The sequence below is a fragment of the Mirounga leonina genome, unplaced genomic scaffold (assembly GCF_011800145.1).
Source record: "Mirounga leonina isolate KUSES-001 unplaced genomic scaffold, KU_Mleo_1.0 Mir_175, whole genome shotgun sequence".
In the NCBI taxonomy this organism is placed as follows: Eukaryota; Metazoa; Chordata; class Mammalia; order Carnivora; family Phocidae; genus Mirounga; species Mirounga leonina.
Genome location: NW_023270453.1, coordinates 10858964 through 10886291, shown reverse-complemented (window position 1 = coordinate 10886291; position 27328 = coordinate 10858964). Strand labels below are relative to the sequence as shown.

The window sequence follows — 27328 nt, the reverse complement described above, 5'->3', positions numbered from 1 at the left end:
GCCTGCTGAATAGCAGCTTGTGATCCCTCTTGGTCATGTCACCTAACATGGTCACAGGTGCCAGGAATTAGGACACAGACATCTTTGGGGGGAACCATAGAGCATATAGTAGTAAATCTTGTCTCTCTCCAGACATAGCCCTGGGACCCAAATAAACTTAAATGGCCTCCCAGTAATGTAGAAATTAGAACAGAAAGGGAAGAGAGAACAGGAAGGCCTTCATCAAGCACCTGCTGATGTCTTGTGTTTTAATTCAGCGGCCCCGTGGATGTCAGGTCCTTTCTAGTCTCTCCAGCTACATTAGGCAACCTGACTCCCATTGGGGAGATCGAGGCTGGTGGGGGCTGGAAGGGGGAACATCCGGTTTATCCAAACAGCAGAGAGAGGGGGATGTCTTCCTGGAAAGTGAAGCAAAAGGCCTTTTCTCTCTAGAAAGCTCAGAAAAAGAAGAATAAGCATTTATCTCCGGAATAAACATAAAAAGAAACCAAATGAAACATTTTTTTTTGTAAATTAGGTAAGATTCAACTCGCTTGTATTTTGGGTTGCTTTGAGAAAGTTTCCCAAATAGCCCCTCTCCTAGAGCTGTTAGGTACCCCGAGGGCCTCCTCACCGGGAACTTGCCCACACAGCTACAGAGCTGGCCCCATCGCGAACCGCCTCTTGCTGTGTGCGCCGGGCAAATCCACTCAGCCCCCGACCCTCTGCTTCCCATCTTCAAGGTGGAGAAGAGACTCCCAGTCTAGTTCGTGGGTTGTCTCAGAGGATCCAACCTGAAATGAAGGAATATGTGTGGAAGTCAGCTCTATCCGTTACTGTTGATGGAGATTGAGGGAGAGAAATCTCTGGGCTGGGTGGGTGAGCCAGCTGGTTATTCCTCTGGCTCGTCTAGGACTGTTTTCTCTCTTTCCCTCCTTCCTTCTTTCACTCTGGCCTGGCGAGGGACCTAACAATCTAGGCACTCCTTCTGTGACCTGAAACTCTGACCTGGGTGGAGACACTCTCCTCAATATATTGTTGATCCAAGATCTAGCACCGTTCCAAGGAGAAAGAACCCATCTTATCACTTAGATTGCGACAGGTGTCTGGGAATTAACTGAGCATGGCGTCTTCCCAACAATGAATTAACCTGTTCAGAAGAGCAGAGCAATCCCGTGACCAGGTGGAAGCGGGCACGTGCTCACCCTTCCCGCCTCGTCCCCCTCCCCTAGCCACTAACCCTCTCACCCTCCCACATTTCTTCATAGAAGGCCCAGAATTGTGCTGTCGCGCGAGGTAATAAATGCAGGACTTTTGTTGGTTGCGTGGCCATTGTATTTCCTCGCTAGCCGGCCAGTCATGACTTCTTTGGGTTCATCCGTGGCTTCTAAGCAGGAGTAAAACAGGCTTACGATGTGACATGTGACAAGTGACGTCTGCAGTGTGCGAGCAAGGGCTGTGCTTGGCTTGGTCGTGCACTGAGCAGCCTTCTCCTGAAAGAGGCGCCGTGGACAACAAAGACCCCTGTGTATTTACGCCCCCCCCCCCCCAGTGTCCCTTTGGCACCCGTCATGAACAGTTTAATTGAGAAAGCAAAGGATACCGTTGTCAGGGGAGACCAAAGGGCATTTTAGGTGGGCAGCATGCAGTTAGCCAGGGCAGCATCTTGCCAGCCGGCCGACACAGAAATAGGAAAATATGAGGGTCGGGGGGCATTTCATGTGTCTGTCTTCCGTGTCTGGGGTCTCTTTTTCTGTTGTGTGTCTGCTGAATATCTGGTTTTACAGCACATGATTGAGATGGGCTGTGTGACAAGTTTGAGGTTTCTTGCTTTAAGTGGACAATTTGCTAGAGTTCAAAGGACTCTTAAAGGTGGCTAGAGATGCAGCTGAGATGTCTTTTCCAGCGGAGACTCGGGGTGAATCTTCAGAGTCCTGCCCGAAGCTAAGGAGCACAGGGAGTCTTTTCATTCGAAGGCAAGTTACTTAGTTCACTTGTGTTACCGTTCTGCTTGATCCCCAGCCCCCCACCGCTCCCAGCCTTCTACCAGCATGAGCCCCACACCACAGAATAGCAGGTCCACTTCGCTGTATCCAGTCTTCCTGGGATTCTAAATGAAGAGCAAACCAAGACCTAACGAGCCCTCTTTGTAGCGTCCGTGAGAAAGCGGGCCTGCTGGATTTCCCAGCCCCCCTCCTCGCTTGTGTCCCCCATACCCACACTCCGCGCGTGCATGTCTACAGAGCCCTCCAGCTCGCTGCTCGCCATCGTAATTGAGAATCATCAAGACAGGCTTCTGCCAGGCTTTCTGCCACCCTTCCTTGAGCCCATCTTAGAGAGGGGAGGGCTGTGACAGGTCGCCCACAGGGCCTGAGGGGTGGCCGGCTCCTTGCCCCCTGCCGCCATGTGAAGCTCCAGCCAGAAGTGGGTGCCGGACATGTGTGCTCACTGCCGCTCTGGGTGTTGGCAGCTGAGCGCAAGCGGGGGGTCCCTGGGCGGCCGCCCGGACGGAGAGGGGCTCGGGGCCTGTGCACACACTCTGCTCAGTGACTCGCTGTGAGGAAGAAGGGGGTCACCCTGTGCCTGTCCGGTCATCAGTGACTGAAGCTCTGTAGACAGCTTACCTCCTTGCTCCTCATTTTAGGAGACGTATCCCACATAGGCACGTCCCCTCAGCTGGTCTGTACCCAGTAACCGACGGCGGTCTAAAAATCCCCAGATGGTACCAGACGCTGTGCCCAGTTCATTACGTAGATCACCTTACTGAGTCTTCACAACCTTTTAAGTTGGGTGTTTTGTTTTGTTTTGTTTTACCCCCCACTTAAAAATGATGAAACAGAAGCTTGTGGAGATGAAACCATTTGGGTCCCGAGCGCTCAGTCTCAGCTACAGCCCCATTTTGCCTCTGGTTTTCTGTCTGTAAAAGGGGGTAAGGAGATCGTCATGATGTGTTACTTAGAGCCAGAGCCTCGCTTTTCAGGATCTGTGAGGCCCAGCCGGAAACGTCTTCCTGACCTCCTCAGGGATGCCCATGCTAGCCAACCCCCATGACCCTGTCCTGCCACCACAGAGGAGATGCAGGGTGACCGCCCAGAGGGGCGGCAGGAAGGACTAGAGACTAATGAGGTCTGGGTTATAAACGAGGTCTGAAAAATGTTAAGTTGCAGAGATTGAGGTATTATGTTTTGTCTCCCCCCGTTACGGAGAATATCCCACAGCAGCGTGCTGACGGGTGTCCTAAGTCTTCCCAGGGCTGTGCTGGTGCCCCTTACTGACAGGCAGCTTTCTCCAGGTTACTGACCTGAGTGCTTTGGCACCCATCCGTCGTCATTGGTGTGGACAGCAACTGAGTCTGGGGGCCTTTCTGGCAAGAGAAGCTTGAGTTGCTCAGAGGAGTGCGAGGATATTCTGATCCGGTTACTCCGTTTACTCCCCTCCGAACCTTGTCCCCATCTGCTTCGTAGTCATTTCCTGTGCTGTTTGAGGAATATCTCCTCTCCTCATCCTGCTCCTTTCTATTCCTTTCCCTTCTCTTAGATCTGAATGAGGACTCTGAGGGCGTAGAGAAAAACGGAGTCCTGAACAAGGGTTTTCTGACAGTCCGTACATGCCGGCACCGGAGTGCTCTTATTAGCTAAATTTCATCAGGACAGAGATGCACATTTTCATGGAAGTATATCAGAGTCCTTTGCAATGCAGGCAATTGACCAGGTCTTCATTCTCTCTCAGACTGTTGCAGAACTCTTCTGTCTCACGTTACTATCGCCAGTCCAGCTCCCATGGCTACTGTGTGAATGGGATAGATTTTCACATCCTTTTCCTTTCAACCTGTTTGTGCCTTTGAATCTAAAGTGTGTCTACCGGGGCACCTGGGTGGCTCAGTCGTTAAGCATCTGCCCTCGGCTCAGGTCATGATCCTGGGGTCCTGGGATCGAGTCCCGCATCGGGCTCTCTGCTCCGCGGGAAGCCTGCTTTTCCCTCTCCCACTCCCCCTGCTTGTGCTCCCTCTCTCGCTATGTCTCTCTGTCAAATAAATAAATAAATAAATTTTTTAAAAAATAAAGTGTGTCTGCCGTAGACAGTATAGGCAGATCTAGGTTTTGTGTTTTGTTTTGTTTTTGTTTTTAATCCAATTTAACAATCCCTGCCTTTTGATTGGATTGTTTAGTTTATTCACATTTAATGTTCTTATCAGGTTACATTTGTGTGTGATGTTTTCCTGTTTTCCATGTGTCTCAAGTTGTTTTGTTTTTGTTTCTCCTTTATGGCTTATAGCACCAAGTGAATATTTTCTAGTTATAACATTTGAATTTCTTCAGTGATTTTCCTCCATATTTTTTAAAGTTTCTTTTCCTAGTGGTTGCTCTATGATTTACCACATGTGCCCTGTCCTACCAGAATCTACTTCAGATATATACCAACTGAATGCCAGTGAGATACGGAAACATTCCTCCTATCTGCAACTCCATCCCCTTTTGTGCTATTTATATACATATTGTGTCTATGTATGTTACTAATATATATATATATGTGTGTGTGTGTGTATATATATATATAGTTACAGTTATATAGTATAACATAGAGTTACCTAATATATAGTTACAATATATTAGGTAACTATATATCTTATACTATATAACATATAGTTACTATTATTACTTTTTGTACTTTAAATAAAGAAGGAGAGCAGGTATGTATCTATGGAGTTTGTAACCTCCTTATTTACCATCTCTAGTTCTCTGCACCTCTTTTTGTGGTTACTATCTGGTATAGTTTCCTTTGCTGCAATGCATCTTTGTCTCCCCCACCCACTTCCTTTGTGCTTTTATTGTGGAGTATACTTCTAAGATGTTAGAGGCCCAACAGTACAATTAGTACACACTGCTTTAAGCAGTTGATTTTTCAGTCAATTAAGAGAAGAAAAGAGAAGTGCAATTATACTTAAGTACCTACATAATTACCTTTATTGGTGGTGGTGGTATTGTTGTGTGTACGTGTGTATTTATATTATTGTCCGGGATATTGCTTTCAGCCTGAAGAACTTGCTTTAGTATTTCTTATAACACAGGGACTGCTAGCAACAAATTCTTTCAGTTTTTGTTCATCTAGGAATGTTCTCCTTTAGTTTGAAGCATATCCATCAGAACTTCATTTAGTGAGGATCTATTGGTAAAAAAAAAAAAAAAAAAGTCTGAGCTTTTATGTGACAATCACTTCTTTATTTTGTCCTAATTTGTGAAGTGTATTTTTGTTGGATATTCTAAGTTGACAGTTTATCTCAGCACCTTTTCCTAATCTGTCTTCCATTACTAGTGTTGAGATGCCAGGTACTGAGGTATCTAATTGTCACTTCAATGTCTTATTGAAGGCATTTTTTTTCTCTCTAGTTGTTTTTAAGATCTTCTCCTTGTCTTTGGTGTTCTGCATTTTTGTTTGTTTGCTTTATGTTTTTTTTGCTGTAGTGCATCTAATTATGTATTTTTCTTTTTCCTGATTGGAATTCATTGGAATTCCTGAATGTATGGATTTTGGAGAGGGGGCAGGGCATCTTACAGTTTTGGAAAATTCTCAGTCATTAACTCTTCTCATACTGCCTTCTCCCCATTCTCTCTTTTCCTCCTGAACTTCATCTAGCCATGTTAGATCTGTTCTGCAGCATTTCAACATCTCATGTTTCCTCAATTTCTGTTATATATAACTCCTCAAATCTGTCTTCCAGCTCCCTAAATTCTCTCTTTTACTGTATCTAATATACTGTTAAACCTATGTACCCAATGAATTTTGTATTTTGATTATTATATTTTTCATTTCTAGGATTTTTTTTAAGATTTTATTTTAGAGAACATGAGCAGGAGGGAGAGAATCTCAAGCAGACTCTGCACTAAGCCTGACCTGGGGCTTGATGTCACGACCCTGAGATCATAACCTGAGCTGAAACCAAGAGTCGGACACTTAACCGACTGAGCGACCCAGGCGCCCCTCTAGGATTTTCATTTAGTTATCAGTGTGCTTGGTCATTTTTTATAATCACATGCTTTTTTCACTTCTCAAAGTTTTTTAAATTTCTGCCAACATCTTAAACGCACTTCCTTTCTGTTGTGTGCTAACAAGTCCAATATCTGAAATCTTGGTAGATCGAAATATGGTGTCTAACTCTGTTTCTGCTGCTGCTTATTCTTGGTACTTGGTTTACTTGTATATTTTGTGGGTTTTTTTTTTTTTTACTGTCAACTTAACTATCTCAGACTTTATTTCTGGGAATTCTTTGGGGGTGAAAATAGGTCCTTTCAAGGATGACTTATATTTGATTCTGAAGATGCTAGAAGTACAGGCCTGGGATCACTCTAAGTTCTAGACATGTGAGTTTTTGACCACTCAGATTAAATAAAGTTGGGCTGCAAACTCACATGAGGGCTTGATTATTGTTAAACATTATCAGAGAAATTGCCCTCATCCTCCTCAGCCTCAGGACTAAGTTTTGAAACAAGCAGTTTTCCCTATAGTGGGCAAAGAGGGAGTATTCTTTGTTGATCCTTAGATTGTTTAGCCTTTTGGGGTTCCAGACTTATGTGGGGGTGGTGTCCTGTCAGATGCTATACCTCAGATAAGCCCTAGACTTTCTGGTATTTCTTAGGCACTGGGATGCTTTGGCTAAAGCCAAAATTTATATGGTTCACCAAATGCCCTTAAGGAGAAAGCTGCCTTCAATGCACTATGACTTCTCTGGGTTCCCCCTTTTCACTTGAGTCCTTGATTTCTAAGTGCTCCTTACTAAGTTTCCAGTTACTGATGCGATTAACAGTATTTTTAAAAATATCTTCTTAAGCATTTTAGTTTTTTTAATTCTTTTTTTCTACTAAGAGTCTCCCTGGTAACCTAGACCACCTAATTACCGGAAACAGAAGTCCCCTAGCTGGACTGTTTCCCATGGACAAATACATTTAAATCTTGCCTCAGTCTACATGTGACAGCCCTCACCAGACTGCTGTGCCAGGGAGTAAGGGGTAAAAACTATGCACGTTCTGATTCTAAACCAGGAATAAAAGCCTGAAGAATTTTCACACAGTTTTAGGTGACACCAGGGAAGTACTTCTAGAACAATAATATGAGCACATCTGTGAACCGTTTCTCCGGTGAAACCACCATAACTGGTGAAAATTATAAAAGTCAACCACTTAAAATCTCTAGACATTGTCCTAAAAACATACACAAATGGAAAGACATTCTGGCAAATGTTCTGGCAAAGGAATAAAGGTAATGATTACCTTTGATTTTCATAAGTTACGTTTAACTGTTAAAATTGTTATAGTAGTATATAAAAGAATAGAAATAGTATACATTCCCTTCAGAGTAGTGGAGGGGAAAATGGAATGTGAAAAGAGTAGTAATAGTCCTAAAGGAAGGCAAGAAGAAGAAAAATTATAGGCAGGACATATAGCACAAATTTTACATTTCTAGTAAAAGACTGTTAAATTGTTAGGCTATAGTTTTTAAAACCTGTGTATATATTGATTCTAAGAGATAGAGGTGAAATACAAACAGACAAAAAAGCAAAATAATAGCAAAAGAGACACCATTCAAATAACCAAAAAATCTGGTGCTTTATTTTTTTTTAAACATCATACAGAACAGATTTCAAGGTAAAAGTAGAAATAAGAAGATCACCACGAAAAGTTTATTGTACCAGAAGATAGAATAATTTACAAACATCTATGCAAGTAGCAAGAAAGCTTCAAGGTGTATTCCAAAAAATTTCCATATTGACCTGGAGAAACTGGTATTAACATAGTGGGAGATTTTCACATGCTTCTCTCAGTAACGGACAGCTCAGGCAGACAAAAAAAAAAAAAAAAATAGGACTTAAATGTAAACGTTAAAATTTTATTAAGAGCATAATATGAATAATTTTGTGCCAATATAAATCTGATAACTTAAATATACAAGCTCCTAGAAAGCACTGACTTAATAAAACTAGGTAGAGAAGAAAAAAGTTGAACAATCCTGTTTATTAAAGAAATATAATCTGTATTTTAAAATCATCCCATGAAGAAATACAAAGTCCGTATCATTTTTACTGGCATATTCTCCCAAACATTTAAGTTACGGGTAATTTCAAACTTATATAATTTCTTTCAGAAAATGCAAAAATAAAGGCACTGAGTCAGTTTATGAGGTTAGCAGAAGTTAATTAGCAAAACTAAAGACAGCACAAGAAGAGAAAATAAATGCCCATCTTATCCATGTACACAGGTGAAAAAATCCTGAAGATATTATCACATAATGAAGCCAAGGAACCATTGTTCTTTTTGTGAGGTGTAATAATGGTTTTGTGATTTTAAAGACAACATCCACAATTTTTAGAGTTGCATACTGAAGTATATAGAGGTGAGGTGACATAAGGTGTGAATTTATGCCTTAAAATAGAGTAAGTTGCTTCTCAGATATTCTAGAATGTGGACCCGAGTTTACAGGAGTTTGTCATGTTATTGTCTCTTGTGTGTGTATTTGAAAAGTTTCCTAATACAAAGGATGAAAAACACTGGATTATATATAATTTTCTTTTAAAAAGAGAAAGAAAGCACATACACATTATGAGATGTCGAAAGCTAATGCCATGTGTGGACAGAAATGTGACAAGGTGGGGAATTCATTTTTTGGGCATTTGATCTGACCTCATCCAGAAGGGATCCCAAGCAAGGTGCATTTCAAGCAATGCTCGGTATGTGGCTTCTGAACGCAGAACAAGGATGAGCTCCAGCTGAGCAGGAACATTCCAGAAGGATGGATAAAGTTCCTGGCCATCCTCGATTTCACAGCTAGAAATGGACCAGATGCTTCTTTTAGCACTGGTTGGAGTTCAGTTTAGCTTTTACCCTCCGTCACCAGGATAAAGGGAAGTGATGTACGTGGAAAAAGTCAGCGGAGTGTAAAGCTATACAACTGTATACAAATGTAAGATACTTGAAATATTATTTACAGAAGCCACTGTAAGTGTAAAAGGGATAGGGAGTGCAGTTGCTCTGGAGAACAGTCTGGCAGTTCCTCAAAACGTTAAGCATAAATTTATCATATGACCCCGCAATCCCACTCCTGGGTATGTGTGTGTGTGTATATATATACACACACACACACATACATATACACTCAAGAGAAATGAAAACATCTGGCTACAGGAAAGCTGTATACAGATGTTCAGAGCATCATTATTCATACTAGCGCAAAAGTCAACACGATCAAAATGTCCCCAACTGATGGATGGATAAACAGAATATAGTGTTTCCGTACAGCGGAGTATTTATTACTCGGCAGTTAGAGAGGGATGAAGTACTGACTTGTGCCACGTGGATGGACCTTGAGAACATTTTGCTAAGTGAAGGAAAGCAGTCACAAAAGATCACAATTCGTATGATTCCAGTTATATGAAATACCCAGGCGAAGCAAACCCATAGAGACCAGAAGTAGAGGGGTGGGTGCCAGTGGGGGGCGGGTGTTGTGGAGAGGGGAGAACGGGGAATGCGTGCTAATGGGGATGGGTTTGTTTGGGGTAAGAAAAATATTCTGTTAGATGGTGGTGCTAGCTGTGTAACTCTGCAGATAGACTAAAACCCACTGAATTGTATACTTTAAAGGGATAAATTTTACGGTATGTGAATGACATCCCAATAAACCTGTTACCTAAAAGGCGGGGTGGGGGGGGGTAGTTAAGAGAGAGTTTGGAACAGAATGGTTTTATCTCGTACCCCTCCTCACTCTGTTATCACCACCACCTGGGCCCTGAAGTCTTTAGTCAAATTCAGGAAGATGGAGGATTTCTTTTTTTCAAAATTTCGTTGAGAAAAGAAAATGCAGAGTCTGAAGCAGAAACTGAGAAAGCCAAGAACTGCGCGCCCCCCCCCCCCCCCCCGCCCTGGTCCGGGTGCTGGTCCCTGGTGAACCTGGATAAGGCCCCAGCCTGGAGGGAAGCGGCTCCGGGGTCCTGGTGCCTGAGCGGCCCCTACTCCATCCGTTGTGGGAAGACGAGTACTTTCCGGGGCCGGTTGGCTTTCACTCATCTGGTGCTTTCTCTCCCCGTCTTCCTGTCCTGTTTTGTGTTTCAGTGGCTGCTTCAACCCCCAACTCCACTGCTGGTGCAGCCATGAATTCTCTGACCTCCCTTGGGACGCTGCAAGGACTGGCGGGAGCCACTGTTGGGCTGAATAATATTAACGCACTAGCAGGTACCCTAAACAGTGAGTATTTGCTGCTCTGGTGGACAGCCTCCCCCCAAATTCTCCCCCAGTAACGACCTGCAAAGGAGAGGGAACAGGGAGAACTACAGCTTGGGATGGAGGAGCACATGCCGTGCTAGGCAAATGCTGTCTACGCTCACTCTGCCTCCAAGACCACCCAACCCCACCACCCCCAGTCTCTTCTAATATGCAGAATGTGCATCCATCCCTAGGTTCCTGTGGCGCACGGATAGCTACAGGTTTCACACGGGGGTGGTTTGGGTTTGGCTGGGGTCTCTTCTTCTGAGAGGCAGTGTGTTTTAATAGAAAAATGGGACTAGAAGTCAGGACGCATGGGTCCAGTTCCCAACCTGCAAAAGTCCTGAGCAAATGCTGGCCCGCCCACCTCAGGCTTCAGAGTCCCATTTGAAAATGGAAAGTTCTGGATTAGATGATCTTCCGGGTGTCCTCTTGCTCTAAAGAGTCATGACATATATAGAGAAGGAAAAACGAGGCCTTGGAAAAAAGGAAATAGAGCGGAGTGCAGAGCCCCACCGGCCGCGGTACGGGATCTGTAAGCACCCACAGACAGGACTCCCCCGCCCCCCCCCAGCATCTTCATCTCTGAAGAGGCGCATGTTACCTTGGCAGGCTAAGGCAGAGTCGGGCAGCCGGCTTACAGAATCCTTTCAGCCTGAAACCTAGGGACTCACTGAGGAACTCCAGGTTCTGTCCTACACAGCTTGCCGATTTCTGCCATTTTGGATCTTTGGCTGGAGGGGGGGTTGGGGGGGTTGGAGATAGTCCCCAGACAGAGAACAAGTCCTATTTTAGCCTTGTGCTTGGCATTGGCCTCTACACTGGGGGAAAGTGATCCTCCGCCCACAGAGGGGGACACCTCATTTGCTTTTCCCTCAATTCAGTCCTGAGTCGAGAGTAGCCCAACCCAGGAGAGCCCGAAGAGATTCTGATTTGGGGGCCCAGTGACCTACCATGCAGCCTGGGCAACCCAACGCCTGCCCACTTTCAGCTTTCAGAAAGGGGTCCTTGGCAAGTTGGTTTCAGCCATGATCCAAGAAGTGAACAGTCTTTAAGGGATGATCAGATGATACAATTTTTTTAAAGCAAAAAAATCCCAATCGTTCTGTACTTTAAAATCTCAAAAAGAATGCCTTGTAGTTTGATAAAAAGGAATCTAGAACTTATCAAATTTTCAAGTTTTATTAAACACTTTTATTTAGAGAAAAATGGCTGAGAAAAATGAAAACTGGGACTGAGTTTTACTGTAGGCCAAAAAGAAAAGAAAAAGATTATTCCTTCCAGATAGGATAGACTTGATTAGCAAACAGTACACGAAGTGGTAACCATGTGACAACGGAATGTTTTATTCCAGTAAAACTGCCTCCAGCTCCCCACTTCCCAACGGCCCAGGAGGAGCCGTCATTGCCTTGACTCCTGTTTCTGACCTTGTTCTGCAGACGCTCCAACCCACTTCCTTCCCCTCGGTTGCAGACAAGTGTGTTTGCACACATCCCTTCATGCTGCTTCTCTTGCCCCAGGACCTAGTTCCCCTAAAACAAGGACTTTGATTTGATCGCCTGCCTGTCCTGTCCTTGGTCTGCAAAGTAACAGGCCAGTGGGAATGGCTGTCCTCCTCAGCACGTGCTCATGACTGCTTGTGTGCCGTCCTCCCGTCTGTGTGGTCCTGTCTCTCTCCATCCCAGTCTCTCGTGCTTTGCTGGTGTTTTCCCATCAGTGCCATGAGGGACTAGAGAGGGGCTCTGTTGAAAGGCCAAGAAACTAGGACTAGTCCTTGTGTGGGCTCTGTGTCACAAATTTTGCTTCTGGCAAGGACAACGGGCTTAAAATGTTTTGTTCTCTAAATTTTTTGCAATTGGGGCACAACAAATATGGATAGTTGACGGGGAATTGAGAAGGTGTCTCGTTTCAAACAGCCCCTACCAGACGGTGTGAACCAGGAAAATGTTTAATTGCTCATTTACAAAAATCACAAACAAAACTACATTCCTTCTGATTTGGTAAATGTTACTAGCACAGAGCTATTTAACAATCCCAACACTGGCTTGGAGCTGGTATTTGTTCCTTTTCTCAAATACTAAGAGGAAACCGAAATACATAGAGTGTCCTCTTTCAGACCACCCTGCCTGAATGTGATCGTGCTGCCCATCCTACTGAATAACTCTCAAAGAAGGTACTCAAAAGACGTTACTGGAATAGAGGCAGCTTTTTAAAAAGGTGGCCACAGCTTCCATATCACTGCTGTTTCCTACCTTACTCCATCCCAGGAACAATGACTTGCTACTGAAAGAATTCTCCGGTTGTCCAAAGAGAGCCGTCTCTTTCCCATGGACAAAGGAGCCAGGAAGAATGTAGGTAGATGGAATCCCCTTAATTCCCAATTAACTCATCTTTGTAAAAATGTTACCCTCTTCACTGCCACAGGGCCCCTCTCCTCCCAAAATAAAGTTTTGGTTAGAAGACAAGTAGCTGAATTGAACTGCTCAAATTTGATAGCCCTTTTCTTCCCTTATACATTCATGAATGGAGGGGCTTAAAAAAAGTAGAGTAGAAGCCTAAAGCTAAAAGCAAAAGTTGCCAAGATCAGAGGTAAGGAATGTGGGTGGTGATTGACTAACAGAGCTTTCAGTTTTGGATTATTTGAGTGTTCTCAAGACATGTTTTGTACATAAGATGTGTTTTGTACATCTGAACTAAAACAAAATATTTTTGCAGATATATCCACCCAAGAGTCCGTATCTGACTTTGTGTAGGTGTTTTAACGTAGGTCAAGTGACATACTTTTTTTTTCCTTGTTCAGATCACACCATTCTTCCAAATGGCTTACCATATAGTGCTTAAAATTAGGATTTGTCAGAATATAACCAAGCACAAGTGCCTGGTGAATAGTGTTTATGGAAATACAGTTGACCCTTGAACAACATAGGTTTGAACTGTGCGGGCTCACTGATATGCATATTTTTTTTCAGTTAATACAGTAGAGTACTACAAATGTATTTTCCTTATGATTCAGTAGTCAGGATATGTACTGACTGTCCACAGACCGTGTGCAAAGATCCTCCCTTGTTGAGATTGGCACATCTGTCATTTTGTTCCTTGTCCAAACAGCATGCATGGGAATTTAGATTTAATGGGATGAAATGATTGATCCATTTGGCTTTTTTAAAGAAAATTCCCATTCTTTTAAGGTGAGACATTTATTCAACTTAACTTTCTTCAAACCTCTGTAAACACTGTCCAAAGTTAGTGCATGTAATCAGATACCAGCAGCTGAATTGACAAGTGTTATCTTTGATATAATAATTATTTAATATAAATCTTCCTTTGATGGTCTTTCAAATTCTGCCAGGTAATCAATTACCTTATTCTACCTTGGCTTTGGCAAACACATCCCCCAGAACCTCCAGGATAGTTTGGTTTTTAATATTCTCAATGCACCTGCCAGAATTTGTACCCTTATTTTTTGCTCAAAAGGATGGTTATACCATGGAGGAGGAAAGGCCCGGGCTGGAGAGCCCTTACCAGTCCCCTCTTCCGCATCGGCACCCATTGGTGCCTCCAATACCATTTCCAGCCTCGCTTCAGGCAGGTCAAGCCAGCTACAACTACCTCCCGCACGTGTGGCATCACTTGAAGTAAGCAGAGCCCTTCAGAAAGCAGATTTGCCCTGAGATGTAGTCCAAAAACACGGCCAAGGACCGTGAAGTGTAGGCAGGAACAGAGTGACGATGTGCTGGAATGTCACTTGGTAGGGCTGCAGGCCTCACGATGACTCTAGTCCTAAAACCCATCCCGTCTTTCAGGAGCACTGAAGTTCATTCTGCTTCTGTGTTTCAAGAGGAAAAAAAAAAAATGGCAGAAAGGTGGAAAGAGAAGAAAATTCACCTGACCTGGATGATTAAAAAAAAAAGGGAGACATGTACCAGAGAGGAAGGGAGTCCAGGGCCACAGTGAGCCCTGCAGTGAAACACCCACCGTGTGTCCGGCCTCTGGGGAAGCTACGACGCACAGGGAGGCCCACTGGCTGCGAACCGCCAGGCCCTTAGCCGACAAGGCACCAGAGATGCAGGGCTCTACCGTTCCGGTGACAGCAGCAGAGCTCCGAGCAGCCCCGTTCGCCACGATGCACACCTAGACTCTCCTGCCTCGGGGTAGAAGTAGAGTGGCAAGTCACCCCTCACTCCCCTGCTAGAATTCCTTCCCACCCAGGGATCCGGCTTTCTAGAGGGCTGAGCCCCACGGCGTGATCGTCTGTGTCCCTAGCACCTAGTCGCAGCCTGACGGAAATGAAACAAACAGCACTGAACTGTGCCCAGCTCCTCCGGAGTTATTTTACACCCTCCTCTCACCTTCTAGAAAAGAACCATTGCTGTTTCTTTGCATTCACACAAATATTGGGAGGTGAGGATAAAATAAGACCGAAAGGAGAAAAGTGAAGTTACTCCCCAGCCTTCAGCAGCCCTACGAATACCAGGGACGGAGGAGGAGAGAGGCCTGAGTCGGGTAAATGGGATCAGCTGCTGTCTGAGGGACTGTTTAATTCGGAGGACACACTAGTTCCAAGCTCTTTAACAGCATTTATTTGACCAAAAAAAATTAGAGCATAGAATGCTTCTCAGTAAGAAACTTAAAGCAGAGTCCACAGGACCTCTGCTGGCCGGCACCTTCTTAGCTTCGTTTGTATTTGCTAGATCCACCCGCAGGGATTTCCTTTTTCAGGAGGCTTATTCCATTCTTCTGTCCTTCAGAGGCTCCTCACCCCCACCCCCCGTGCGGTGTCTGTACTGAGGAGACTGTACTTGGTGACTTCACCCTGTGCCCACTTCTGTCCCCTCAAGCCCCCCTGGAAGAATACCAGACTTGAGGCACTATGCATTTCCTCTGCTGTTAAGCCATGGTCTAATTCATATCTTGTGTGTAGTCCTTTTCACCTAAGAGATGAGATGAAGTTGTCAGAGTAACCGAGGCATGCTGAGAGTACGTAGAACACTCCCCACCTGCTCCATCTTCTGTGGATGGCACGCAAGAACACTGGTGGGTGTTGATGTGATTCTGGTATTGGATTCCTCTGTATCATTTCTTAAGCATCTTTATCTGGTCCTCTGTCCTCATTAGACTTCTTGCCAATTTGTTTTTCAGTTAGTCATCTTTGCTATTTCAATAGCCCTAATCAATAGTCCTAATCCATTCAAGAGTTTCATTAATGTTTTCAGTAAGTTCTTCCCAGAAAACAAATCTTTTTTAAATGTTTTAATCATAAAGGCAACTAAAGGCTATTATGATGTCACCTCTTCCATTTCCTGAGTTCATACGAAAGTTAGCACTCTATAAAGTGTTGCTTGTTTTGACTCAGTACTCGGGGAAAATGTGGCACAGTCAGCAACCATAACAGAGCAAAAGAGCAGCCAAGATACAAAAAAAACTCAAGCGCTGGCCAGCATCCAGTTCCCATCCGTGAATAGCCAAGAACCAGCTTACAGACACGGGTATCACTTCAGTTAACGGGAAAACACGACATGGAGCGCTTTCAGGGGTGCACGCTCCCGTGACCCGGATTCATATCTGCGTGTGTGTCTGCTGCTTAAGTTGGCCCCATTCTGTTTGGAGCCTTTCCCACTGAGGAAGCAGCCTCAGTTCTCTACAGTTAGATTAAGGGTCCCCATTTTTGCTGGGCTTTCATTCTTAATCAGCTAGACGAGTCTTCCTAAGGGCCTGTCCCTGACGACATCCCTGAGCTGTTTCAGGGGGCCGCACACAGGTTCCCTGGGGACAGAGCTGGCCTCCGGGACCATCTCATCAGCCCGCTGATGGAGACAAGTTTTATCCCTTTCTCCGCAAACCCTTGAGCCATCCCATGCTCCTCAGAGCGCCCAGGAAATGGATTTAAGTGCACAGCTGTTAAAGCCCGTCACTCACGTTTTCTTACATGCTTCTGGGCTCTACAGAGGAAAAGGCTCTCATTTCAAAACGATACCAGTACTTGCCAGTAGCACCGTGCATGGAATTGCAACGTCCTGTCTCACTTCGTGCCTCCGTGAAGTCTGCTCACTGGCCTTAGGGAGTGACGGCATCATTGCTCAGCGGGTTTCGTGGGTTCTGTTGTGTGTTCCCCGTTGTGACAACGTGCTGCCTCATGTTCCGTGTTCACTTCCATGTCGGGTTCATCGCTGTGCTAGCTGCATGCACTTGCTGTTACTTGTGTCAAATGATTCTCTAACTTCCTTTGGAAAGCACTAATGAAAAGTGCTATTTCTCTTCTCTATTGTTGGGTTTTTTGTAAAGTTGCTCAAATGCTCTCAGGTATGGCGGCTCTGAATGGAGGACTTGGCGCCACGGGCTTGACGAATGGCACGGCGGGCACCATGGACGCCCTCACGCAGGCCTACTCAGGGATTCAGCAGTACGCGGCCGCGGCACTGCCCACTCTGTACAGCCAGAGCTTGCTGCAACAGCAGAGCGCCGCGGGCAGCCAGAAGGAAGGTAGGTGCTCGCCCGGGCCCGGACGGCCGAGGCGCCCGTACGGCCGGCCTCCGAGAAACTCGACGGAGCCAGCGTCCTAGGAGAAAGCCGTTATTTACTTCTGCCCTTCATGGGGTGGGGTTCGTTTTTCTCCTTTAGAAAACCTAACACGACTAAGCCATTGGTTTGAGTCTTCTCTCCTGTCCTCCCCAGGCTCGTACTTCTTTTATGCTGTAATTTTTCATCAGTCTTTTAATTTCCCTCCTCAGACTTGTTTCTCACCCACTGCGTGCTTCTACGCAGTTACCTAGTAGTTGCTGCCCTCAGAAACCTGGCAGGAACCCGCTCTCCCAAGTCAGCAGGGGCCGTCCCCTACACATTAACTGCTCCCTAGCGGAAGGGGTCAGTCGATGGTCTTCCCAGGCATGTCCCAGGTATCTGGGCGTCCCCACGCCCTGTGGCTGGTTAGCTGGACTCTTCATAGGCGAAAGTTTCCAGGGTAAGGATGAAACGCACCATCAGGATCGGCTGGGTCTGTGTTGAATCGGGGGTCTTCTGAGGAAGTAAGTACGTGACTGATGGTCTTGCTTCTCTGCCAATGAGGCAAAGTGAGTCTCAGGAAATGAATGCTAAGAATAAATTCAAGCTAATTCTAGAACAGTTAATGAACCAGTCCAAAGAGGGAGAGCTTGTCTTTTCCTTTCTTCCTTTGGTCTCTTCTCCTTAGTAGAAATGGCTTTCAAGCAAACTCTGCACCATGATGATATTTATTCTCTTTCACACCTGTTGGGAGTATGGCATAAGAGGCTAGAATAGGGAAGTACTGCTGAGGAAGTCTGTACAAATTTCTTTCCCTTCTTTATCCTCACCCCACATTTCCAAACTGTTCTTGTCTGAGTATTTTAAATATGGTGTTCTATAAGAATAGAATGTTTTCACTTTGTAAAGTTGTGAACTTTAAAAGGGACACAGCTTTAAAGATACTCTTGTAGAACAAAGGTTTGTTTCCATTTATAAGTAAGAGATCGTTAAAAATGAGATATATGAAAATCTAAATTCTTCATTATTTCAACTTTCTCTTTATTCTTAGCTGTGACTGTTAGTGTAGATTTTTAAAAACCTGCACCACCGTTCAGGCAACTGTATTTCCTGAGGCATGTGGAGACCCTACGTCATAAATACCCTGCCTTCCCAAAGAAGGGCCTGCACTGAGGTCCCTTGTCTGGGGTCGGACTGCCATGGTGACTGTGGTAGGAGGGGTCTGTGAGATAATGATGTTCTTAGGCGAAAACATAAAAGCCAGTTCCCGGCCGGATTCTTAAAGAATCCTGGCCACTGCTCCACTGCCCAGCAGAGCCTTAGAGCAAGCGACATGACGGATGTCACCGAGAAACACGTCACCAGTGGACTCGCCATGTACTGGTGCAAGGATAGAGTGTGGGCCCTGAGACAACTGTTCTCTGCTGCTTCACCGCAGCTCACTGCCCCACATCTCCATGCCTTGCCTTTTTGCGATTGCCTGTGCAGTAGCTAACCGTCCGGGATTAATGTGAATAATGGCTGCCGACCTGGGGTCATTGACATTTAGGTATTGGGGTACCAGTTGCATGGTTTAGTTTTGATTTTTTTGGTGGTGGTGGTGGTGTTTTTTGGTTTGTTTAGCGTTTTTAATCATCTCCCACCTTCTCATACCTCTCTTCTGATCACCTTCTTTTCACCCAGTTGATGTGTTCTCAAGAAATGTAAACCATCCTAATATTAGTTTAACCACAACATAATTTTCAAAGCAGGTTATACTTGGAAGGAAAAAAAAAATGAATTCCACAACTAAACAGATTTTTAGATTTTCTGCTCTATGGTTTTGTCCTTTAGTTCAGAGAGTTGAAAGTCAAGTTGATGCATTTAGTCATGTACCCTAGTATATATTTTCCCATAGGAAAATGAGCCAGGCTGGCTTTGCTACTGTTGTTGTTTTAAAGTGGCTCTGATATATTCCCCAGCTAAATCGTCTGAAGGGTTATGGCATCCCTATCGACCTCAATCCAGGAAAGTTGACCACCTTTCCTGTCACTCCTGAATAATACCTTCCCGTGTTCCTTGATTTGCAGGAGGCGGTCACGCACACACAAGTAGGTAGAGCCTCGGGAAGGCCACGAAGCAGCTGGTGGGTGCTGGCCGTTGGCCACAGATACCCCAATGCTCTGTGCTAGACCAAGTGCCCTAGCTGAGAAATACAAAATGTGAGCACCCAGCCAGCTGGGACCAACACTCTAACAGAGAACTCCAGTAAGTTAAAATGACATGTACTGGGAGAGATCCGAGGAATGCGTGATTTGTCAGCAGGTTCTTACTAAAAGCAACAGTGAGGTGGATACATAGGTGGAACCCTCAAAAACGTGTTTTTGTGTTTCGGCCCTTGGTATCTATGGCAACAGCCGCCTTCGTTGCACGGAAGAGAGGTTTTCCACATCGAGTCACCTTTTTCTCATTTTAGTGTTCACAATTTTGGCAGTTTGCAAAATCAAACTATTTCTGGGTGATGAAAACTGTGGGGTCTACACTAGGAGATGCTGGTGGCACTTTACCTGAGAAAATGGTGAATAAAGAACAGAGCCTCCTTAGATTGACCTTTTTCATAGTTTCTTGGTCCCCCCATGTGGCACAGATACAGTCGGAATGTACAGTGTTCTAGAATGCCAGGACTGTCCAGGCGTAGCCAGTAATCTGACAGAGTACATTAAGTTGCAGTGGGTCCCATAAATCCTCATTTGTACATGTGGACCTTTTACTGAGAAGGCACATGAAATCTGGGTGGTGCCAGATTTGCCCAGCACACACTGCCGAAGCCGTGCCCGGCCTGGTGGCGCTCCAAACACCCCTTTCCCATGTTTTGGTTTTTCACCTAGTCATACTAAGTAAACCAGGAAACATTTGGGGACCTAAGACCTACAACTGTGTCCCTTGAATTACAGACTGCCTCCTTGGCACTGGAATGTGGATATGTCCATGGGAATTGTGAGCGACACAGAAAGTTAAAGTGGTCATGTTGAACTGAAATGCTTCATCTCTGTGGCTTTAGAAACTTGCCTCCAGAAGACATCCTTGGGAAAAGTCCCACACGTTAGAACACTCTTTTTCTGTGGGGAGAAACTTGGTTTGACTCTTCTTTACAAAGATGTTTCTTCTCTTTTAGTTTTACAAAGTTATTCTTTCTCCAGTTTTACTTTTCTTAGACCCAAATACTAACCACCACCACACCCCCTGCGGCATCCCAGTGGGGCAGGCAGCTCTGGTTCCTCCCCTGGATGCCAGTGAAGGTTCCAGGAGTCAGCTGCCAAGGTTACTTCATCGGTTTTTGTGAGCACCCTTCCCTCCCAGACACCACGCCCCGAACTTAGAACATCTTAGAGACATCCAGCCCTTGGGGGGGGGGGGGGGCCCCCCCAGACAGGGGGGGGGGGGGGGGATTGGTAACTACCCCAGGCGGCCTTGGACCTGGAAAGCCTCCTTGCCTGTTCTATGTTAGATGACTGCCTCCCATCAGGTCATTCAGATTCCCTCCTTTTCACCTTCGGATGGCTCTTGGGCAGGTGGCTAGAGAGATGGGGAAGACAAGGAGGAGAGCTTACCTCTCTAACCAGTGTAGCTGAGAGGACCTTCCGTACTCTGCCCTTGCTTCCTGTTTCTCTGGAAAGTGACATCTCTGAGCTTGGTCACTGCCTAGCTTCTGCACCTTGTGCGTTCATTTCCAAGGCTAATCCCCAGTGGTATAATTCCTATCACAGCTGTGAAACTCTAGCTACCTATTTTTCCCTGCCTTGACTCACTGCCAGTCATTTCTAATAAAAATGATTATTAGACTGTGTTAAGAGATTTGGCAAATCAAAACTGGATGATTAGGTAAATGATTGAGAAATCCAAGCAACACTACTGCTATATCCATTATTCTAAATTGCTGCAATTTGCTTAGAACACACAGGATACTCCCAACTCCAAGAGATCGTCTATACATACAACAGAACACAGCCACCCAGGAAAAACCCACTCCTGCGTTCTCCTCCCCACCTCTACCCCATGGGGACCACCCTCACCCCCCAAGAAGAGGAGACTGAAAATATGTACACTAAGCAAATGCGAGCCACAGAAGATGATCAGTGAAAAGACAGCTATTGCTGACCAGTGTCTTTGGAAATCAGGAACATCTGAAGGATGATTCCCGTCCTGAAAGACATACCAGCACTTGACATTTATCCATCTATCTCATTCCCTTCTAGTATGAGAGAGAAAGGCAAATGCTTAGGCTATCTGTTGTTAAAAAGCAGTCCTAAGAAGAGGCCTTGGGAACTAAGAAGCGAAGAATACCTTACTCTGATTTTTTTTTCCTCTTTAGGTCCAGAGGGTGCAAACCTCTTTATTTACCACCTTCCACAGGAGTTTGGAGACCAGGACATTCTGCAGATGTTCATGCCTTTTGGAAATGTTATCTCTGCTAAAGTCTTCATTGACAAACAGACCAATCTGAGCAAGTGCTTTGGTATGCAAAAGAAACCAAGCCAGAATATTACAGTACATTCCCAAGTGTGAGGAGTCATGGGAAGGAAAATGTAAATGGCAAATATTTGAGAAGTCCAGATAGGGCCTTCCCTGGGTGGTGCTGTTTCCTGGTGTTCTGGATCCATGTAAGCAGATCGGGCAAAGTCATTTAGTCAAAAGCAGAGGAAGGGGCTACCTAAAAAGGAAGGATCTGGGAAATGAAACTAAATGCCCATGCCTTAGATGATGTTGTGTACTGTGCTACTCAGGGTCTTACTGCACGCGGCTAGTCATCTTTCACTAGTTTCCTCAAGCCCCACCGATGGAACCACGAACTTGAGCAGAGGGAGATAGTTAATGGACCATAGCGTAGTTTAGGCGATCCTGATACAGAGTAGTATTGCAGACACTCTGCCACGAATTCCGTAGCCTTCTAGGTGCGGGAGGCTTCTGGCACTTGTGGATCCGGGTAGCATGTGGTATGGGAAGGCTTCCTACATTCTCACATACCTTCACAGTAGGGGTGTGGCCAGGCTGCCCACCACCCTGCAGGCCCCCAAGCTTGGGACGGGGAGTTGATGCCTGTCCGGTCCCGGGAAGTGCTGCATTATGCTGATTCGGGAGCCAGAATTTGGGATGATGGGCTCTGCAGGGCCTGCCCGAGTGGATGCAGAGCCCGGAGATGCAAGCATTCAGAGAACGCTGGAAAACCCAGGTCCTCAGTGGCCTGGGCCGTCGTGCCCTCCTTCCTCACGCAGCCCAGACTCTGCCTCCTAGGGCAGTCTGTGCTCCCTGAGAGGCACACTCTCCACTGGCCCTAATGTTTTAGAAGCAGGAGCATAGCGTTCATTAAATCTATTTCTTGTTTTGCTTTTTGAACCCCTTTGGTCTCCAAAGTGGCTGAGAGTCTAGAATGTTCAGAGTATAGATTACTTGCTTGGCAAGTTCTGGCCCAGTCTGAGATTGAACATTTGCCCTCATCATTCCTCCAGTCTAGTAATTCAGGGAGGGAGTAGGCAGTAACAGCACAAAACAAAGTGGAGTAGATCCAGACCAGAGGAAATACAAAGAGAACTATATGGTATGAAGAAAAGCATCAAAGGTGGTAGGAGTGGTATTCAGACTTAGTACCGGCTAACTGGTAATGGGCAACGGGTGTAGAGAGAATGTTTTGGCTTCTAAAACCCCATTATCGTAACGTCTTTCTGATCTCTGTGCCATCATCCAGGAAGGTCTGAAGCCTCTGTTGTTAGGGGAATTAGTATGTCAACCACTGAAAGTCACTGTTTTTACCCAAGTGGCCAGGGTGTCAGCCTGAACCCACCCCACTATCGCTGCTACTATGACAAGTACATAAACCCCCTTGTGATGGCGCACCAACAAGTGAAATGGAAAGGGAGTGGTTACATAGGGGGCGTGTGTGTTTCGGTGGGAGCTTACCACTCGGAGCTTCCCTGCGCGAGGTTATGAGACAGACTTTTATACTCATCACTAAGCAATGTCCTGGGCTTATTTGCAGATCAGAAAGGGATTGTGCTTCAGGGTCTGATTTTGAGAAAAACAGTTAGTGCCTTGAAAAGAGATTGTATCAACCAAGGTGTAATAATGCAGGCTATACCGATGAATGTCAGCAGACAAGTGTATTTAGCACTATGCACTGTTTTCAATTTTTATCAAAAGCTGCAGCATCCCAAACCTACATTTCTCAGTTAGCCGGCCTAATTTGCAGGGGGGGGGGGGGGGGGGGGTCCCAGATTTGCTAGCCTTAGGTAGCCCATTCTTTCATGCTAACCTCTTGGCCGGGTTTCATTATCCATTTCACCCTTGACCCATTTCCATTCTTTAATCATCTTGCTGCTTCTGGGTAACGACCTAGAAGGAAAGGAGAAAATCAGAGCCAAACTCTTGGATTCGAGAGCACTTATACTGGGAATTAGATTTAGTAAAAATCTGTACCACCATTTTGCAGTACAGCCTGCCAATGAAAAGCTTTTCTGCATTATACCATATGCTCATTTTTATCGGCTGAGAACTCTGCTGAAGGTATATTTATGTCCTTTTCTTCCTCCTCCAGTTTGTAAAGGAATTTTCTCTTTAGCTTTAGACTTTAATAGCAGATAGTTGAAGCTTAGTATAGAACCTTCGGAACAGCTGATGTTGAGAACTGAAATTCACCCAGTATAATAGCTTCCTTTCAACACGAGAAGTAGGCACAGTACAAACTCAACACCTTTACATCAGCATTACCTAAAGAAAGTTTTGCATGTACCCTCCTACCCCCACCGCCAGTGTTAGAGCAAACTATGTGATCAGAAGTCTGTTTCTGGGTCTTTGCAGAGCATCACTGGCCCTTTCTCAAAAGCACACCCTCCCTGCCATTTTGTACAGACAAAGATACTGGGAAGTCTGTGAGGATGGCTCTTAAGCCCTAAGCTGTTCAGACTCTTTATTCTTAGGGGGTATAAGGTAGCAATTTCCAGTCTGTTGAATGCAGTGGAGCTTTGAAAATGGAAGTTGAGATGATAAGGGCCGGCATTTCCCTTGGGTCCATAGGTCCCTCTCAGAAATAACTCCAAAATGTTAAAAATCAAGTACAAATTATCTTAGAGTTAATTCACTGACCCCATCCGACAGTCGAACAGGTGTGGGCTGTGTGGACACAGACGGGGAACTGGAATGAGAGTCGGGGTGTTTGCAGTGTACCGTTACCAGCCCTTCATTTAAACCACACCTGCTTGGGACACGTGAGCCTCTGGGGACCCTGCGAGCCCCGGAGTATCTATGCCTCTGCCTCTGTGAGCACCCCCAGGGGTTCTGTCCGAAGGATTCCAAGGGGCTTGAAACACAGACTTGACCGAAATCAGTAAACAGACCAGGAGTCTGAGAGTCTGAGATTTCGCTTTTCACAGAGGAGGGCGTTGTTGTCATGATACCCAATTCCCAGTCCGACCAGCTTTTTTCACTGTTTCTCAGTGGATGTTCCCAGGGGTGGCCGTAAAACACACCCCGTCCGTCCACAGCCGGCACACACTGAACTGAGCAGAGCTGCTCCCAGCCGAGCCCACAGGATGTGCCCACGCTGCCCACCACGTACAGTGACACTCTCCAGCCCCCGCCCCCACGACGTCCTGCTCCCTGCTGTCTACTCCGCTGCCTCTCCGTGTTGATTGCCACCGTCCTTCCCCTTGTGTCTTCCAGGCTTTGTTAGCTACGACAATCCTGTGTCCGCGCAAGCTGCTATCCAGGCTATGAATGGCTTTCAGATTGGCATGAAACGCTTGAAGGTCCAGCTGAAGCGCTCCAAAAACGACAGCAAACCTTACTGAGCCTAACCCCAGAGGCTCCCTGCTCTTATTTTAGCTTTCTTAGGGTAAGTCCCACAAGCCAGCCTGTTCTCAACAGGAAAGGCAGAGGAGGACCACATTGCCAACTTTTACCAAGAGAGACGGTTATTTTTACAATAAGGCCTCCATGTCCCCTCCCCCGCCCCCCACCCAGTTCGCCATAATTAAAAACTTGGGCTACCTTGTTTCTATCAAGTAAAACTCCTCTTCCAGTTGTGCCACTGTATTCTCCTTTGTTTTGCAATTTGAATCTCCTTTTACCTTTTTCGTTTTGTTCTCGTTTTTTGCTTTTTTTTTTTTTAAAGAAAAATACACATAAATAAATGACATCTTGAGAATTTAAAAGGCAAACAAAGGCTAACGTGCAATTCTAACTCTGAGACCCCTGGTGCCCCAGAGCACTGCCTGGTGAATTCACCCCTCCTGTCCGCGCCCATCCCTAGGAGGGCGCCAACCGTTTAGAGGTTAAGGTGGTGGCCTAGCTCGAGAGAGAAGCCAGGAGAAGCACTTAAAACAATACAAACGTCTTTCCACTACATTTGGTTTGTTTTAACAAGTAGGATTTTATTTTAGGGTTCAAAGAAACATGACATTTATTGGTCAGATTATTACACTGGTTGTCTATTTTGTTGTTTTATTTTAGTTTTTAGAAAGGATTAATGTAAAAAAAGATTTAGAGATCTGTTTCTTAAAGCTACAGGGTTTAAAAATAAAATAAAAATGAGTGAAAATACTTGATGTTTCTTGAAAGATAAATTTAATAATAAATAAATACATAAATACATAAATAAAAAAGAAAGCCACAGGCCTGTAAATTTTATTTGTAAAAAAAGCATTTCTATTTTTGTACAAAATTTTTACTGCCTCAGAAATAATGGAAGTTATTTATTGCCTATTGTTAACTTATTGGGTACCTAAAGAGCAGTTCTCTGTGCTAGCTAGATCCTTTTGAAGTAGTCTCTAGAGGAATCGTTCTAGGAATGGGCTTTTTTTCACCGTTGAACCCTAGGCCTACAGTTCATGCTTTTCCCTCTTGTTGTTCGTATCTGTCTGACGATTTTGTTTGTAGCTTCCATGATCTATCTAGTTTATAGTTCGGTCGTCTGACTCTCCCCCATATGTTACATCCGTTGAAACTGGATCCTCCCCTCCTGTCCCTCGCCAGCCCCCACCCCAAAACTCCTGGAATCCATCCCCTCTCCTCCTCCGGATGGATTCTCTTGGGGTTCCATTGTGCTGTGGATAAAGATTGTAAGAAATGCAAATTACGGGAATGGCTCGTAGACTCCCGGGATGACCTAAGATTTGCATTAGTTTTTCTCCTGCACCCTTAAGAGTGATTTTGTTGCTGCTGCGTAGATTCTGTGTAACTTTTTACTCTCCCTTGTTTTCTCCCTAGACATCTTCATGCCCGTTAGTTCACCGTTTGCCTAGCATGTCCCTGTGGCGTCTCAAAAAAAAAAAGTTTCATCGTCCCGTCATTGTTTCTGATGTCTTTCTGACCTCACATCACATTTGGTTCTCCTACTGACCTTTGATCTAGTTTGACCTTTGAAATTTGCATGTGACCTCATCTAGCTATGAATTCTGGGAAGTCAATGTGAAAAACATTGCTGCATTCATGCAAGACTGAAATTTATTATTAGACAAATTATAGAAAAAAACCTGTGGCAAAAACGTTTCTTTCTTATTTTTTTTTTCTTTTCATAAAACAGACTTGAAAGTATTATACAGGGATTGGCATTCTTCCCGGTCACTGGTAACAATAGCAATATGTGTCCAGGGACACAGAATGTTGGTTTCTAACAGACTACTTCCAAAAACAGTTTGAGAAAAAAAACTGTCTGATTTTAAGTCTCTAGAGGTCTGTAATAGTTTTTACATTTTTCAGGCAGTGTAAAGTTTTTTGATAAGGCCATTTTAGGTGGCTCACTTTCTCATTAAGATATATATATAGAACCACTTTTTGTAGATTAGTATAAGAAAAATATTTACCCTGTTTTGGGGCAAATGCTACCTATTTGTGTCACCTTTTGCTGAACTGACTCACAGTTAGACAATCCATGGTTTAATGCACATGAAATTACCTATATTTTATACTGTTTCAATGTACAGGAGAAAGGTTACTGTAAACTGTGTTATGTTGGTGCTTCTGTGAATTAAGTTGTGGTTTCAATCATGAGTCTTACGGTCTTAATGTTCTCTGTTGATAAGACAAGGTTAGAATTGGTTTACTTAAAGAATTTCAAAAAAAAAAAGTTTGCTTAAAAAAAAATTTCATGTGAGGGGAAAAAAAAAAAAAAAACCTATTCCAGAATAAGTTTTGTGTTGGCTTGTAAAGCATTGATGTCATTTTTTTTTATTGTGGACTATTTAGATGTGTTTGTGTTCAGCAAAATGTGATTTTTTTTTTCTTTTAAAGAAAAAAAGTGAGAATATATAGTGCCAAATTCCAAAGGTACTTCCTTCCTAGAGCTTCAGTGTGTTTCTTGTGAGAAGTAATTTGATAACATGGGTATTTTATTATGTGTTTTGTATAAATCCCTAATATTTAAAAAACAAAAAACAAAAAAAAAAGAGGTTAAAAAGTTTGTTAACTTGCTATCCTGTGGTCTTGTTGCCTGAAATTGTTATTGTTTGTTATTTCTCTATGATGTTTTTTGTAAGACATTGTATAAGTGCCCATGTCTCACTTTTTTAACCGCTCTGCACATCAATGCTGTGATGGCAACCTCACGATGTATTTCCTTCATAATATATGGAAAC

General features: G+C 44.6%; 1 protein-coding gene across 8 annotated transcripts in view; it reads left to right on the top strand.

Moving 5' to 3' along the window:
• The window catches only part of CELF2 (CUGBP Elav-like family member 2), a 300840-nt gene extending 273728 nt beyond the window's left edge, over positions 1–27112 (top strand). For 4 of the 8 annotated variants that reach the window (XM_035021669.1, XM_035021672.1, XM_035021675.1 and 1 more), the window contains 4 exons: positions 10077–10208; positions 16527–16706; positions 21076–21219; positions 24417–27106. In XM_035021669.1, coding sequence (XP_034877560.1) covers positions 10077–10208; positions 16527–16706; positions 21076–21219; positions 24417–24544 — 584 coding nt within the window. In that variant the 3' untranslated portion in view covers positions 24545–27106. Of the gene's footprint in view, positions 1–10076; positions 10209–16526; positions 16707–21075; positions 21220–24416 lie in introns of all 8 variants that reach the window. The other 4 variants (XM_035021670.1, XM_035021671.1, XM_035021674.1 and 1 more) reach the window with 4 other exon arrangements.
• The last annotated feature ends 216 nt before the right edge of the window (positions 27113–27328 follow it).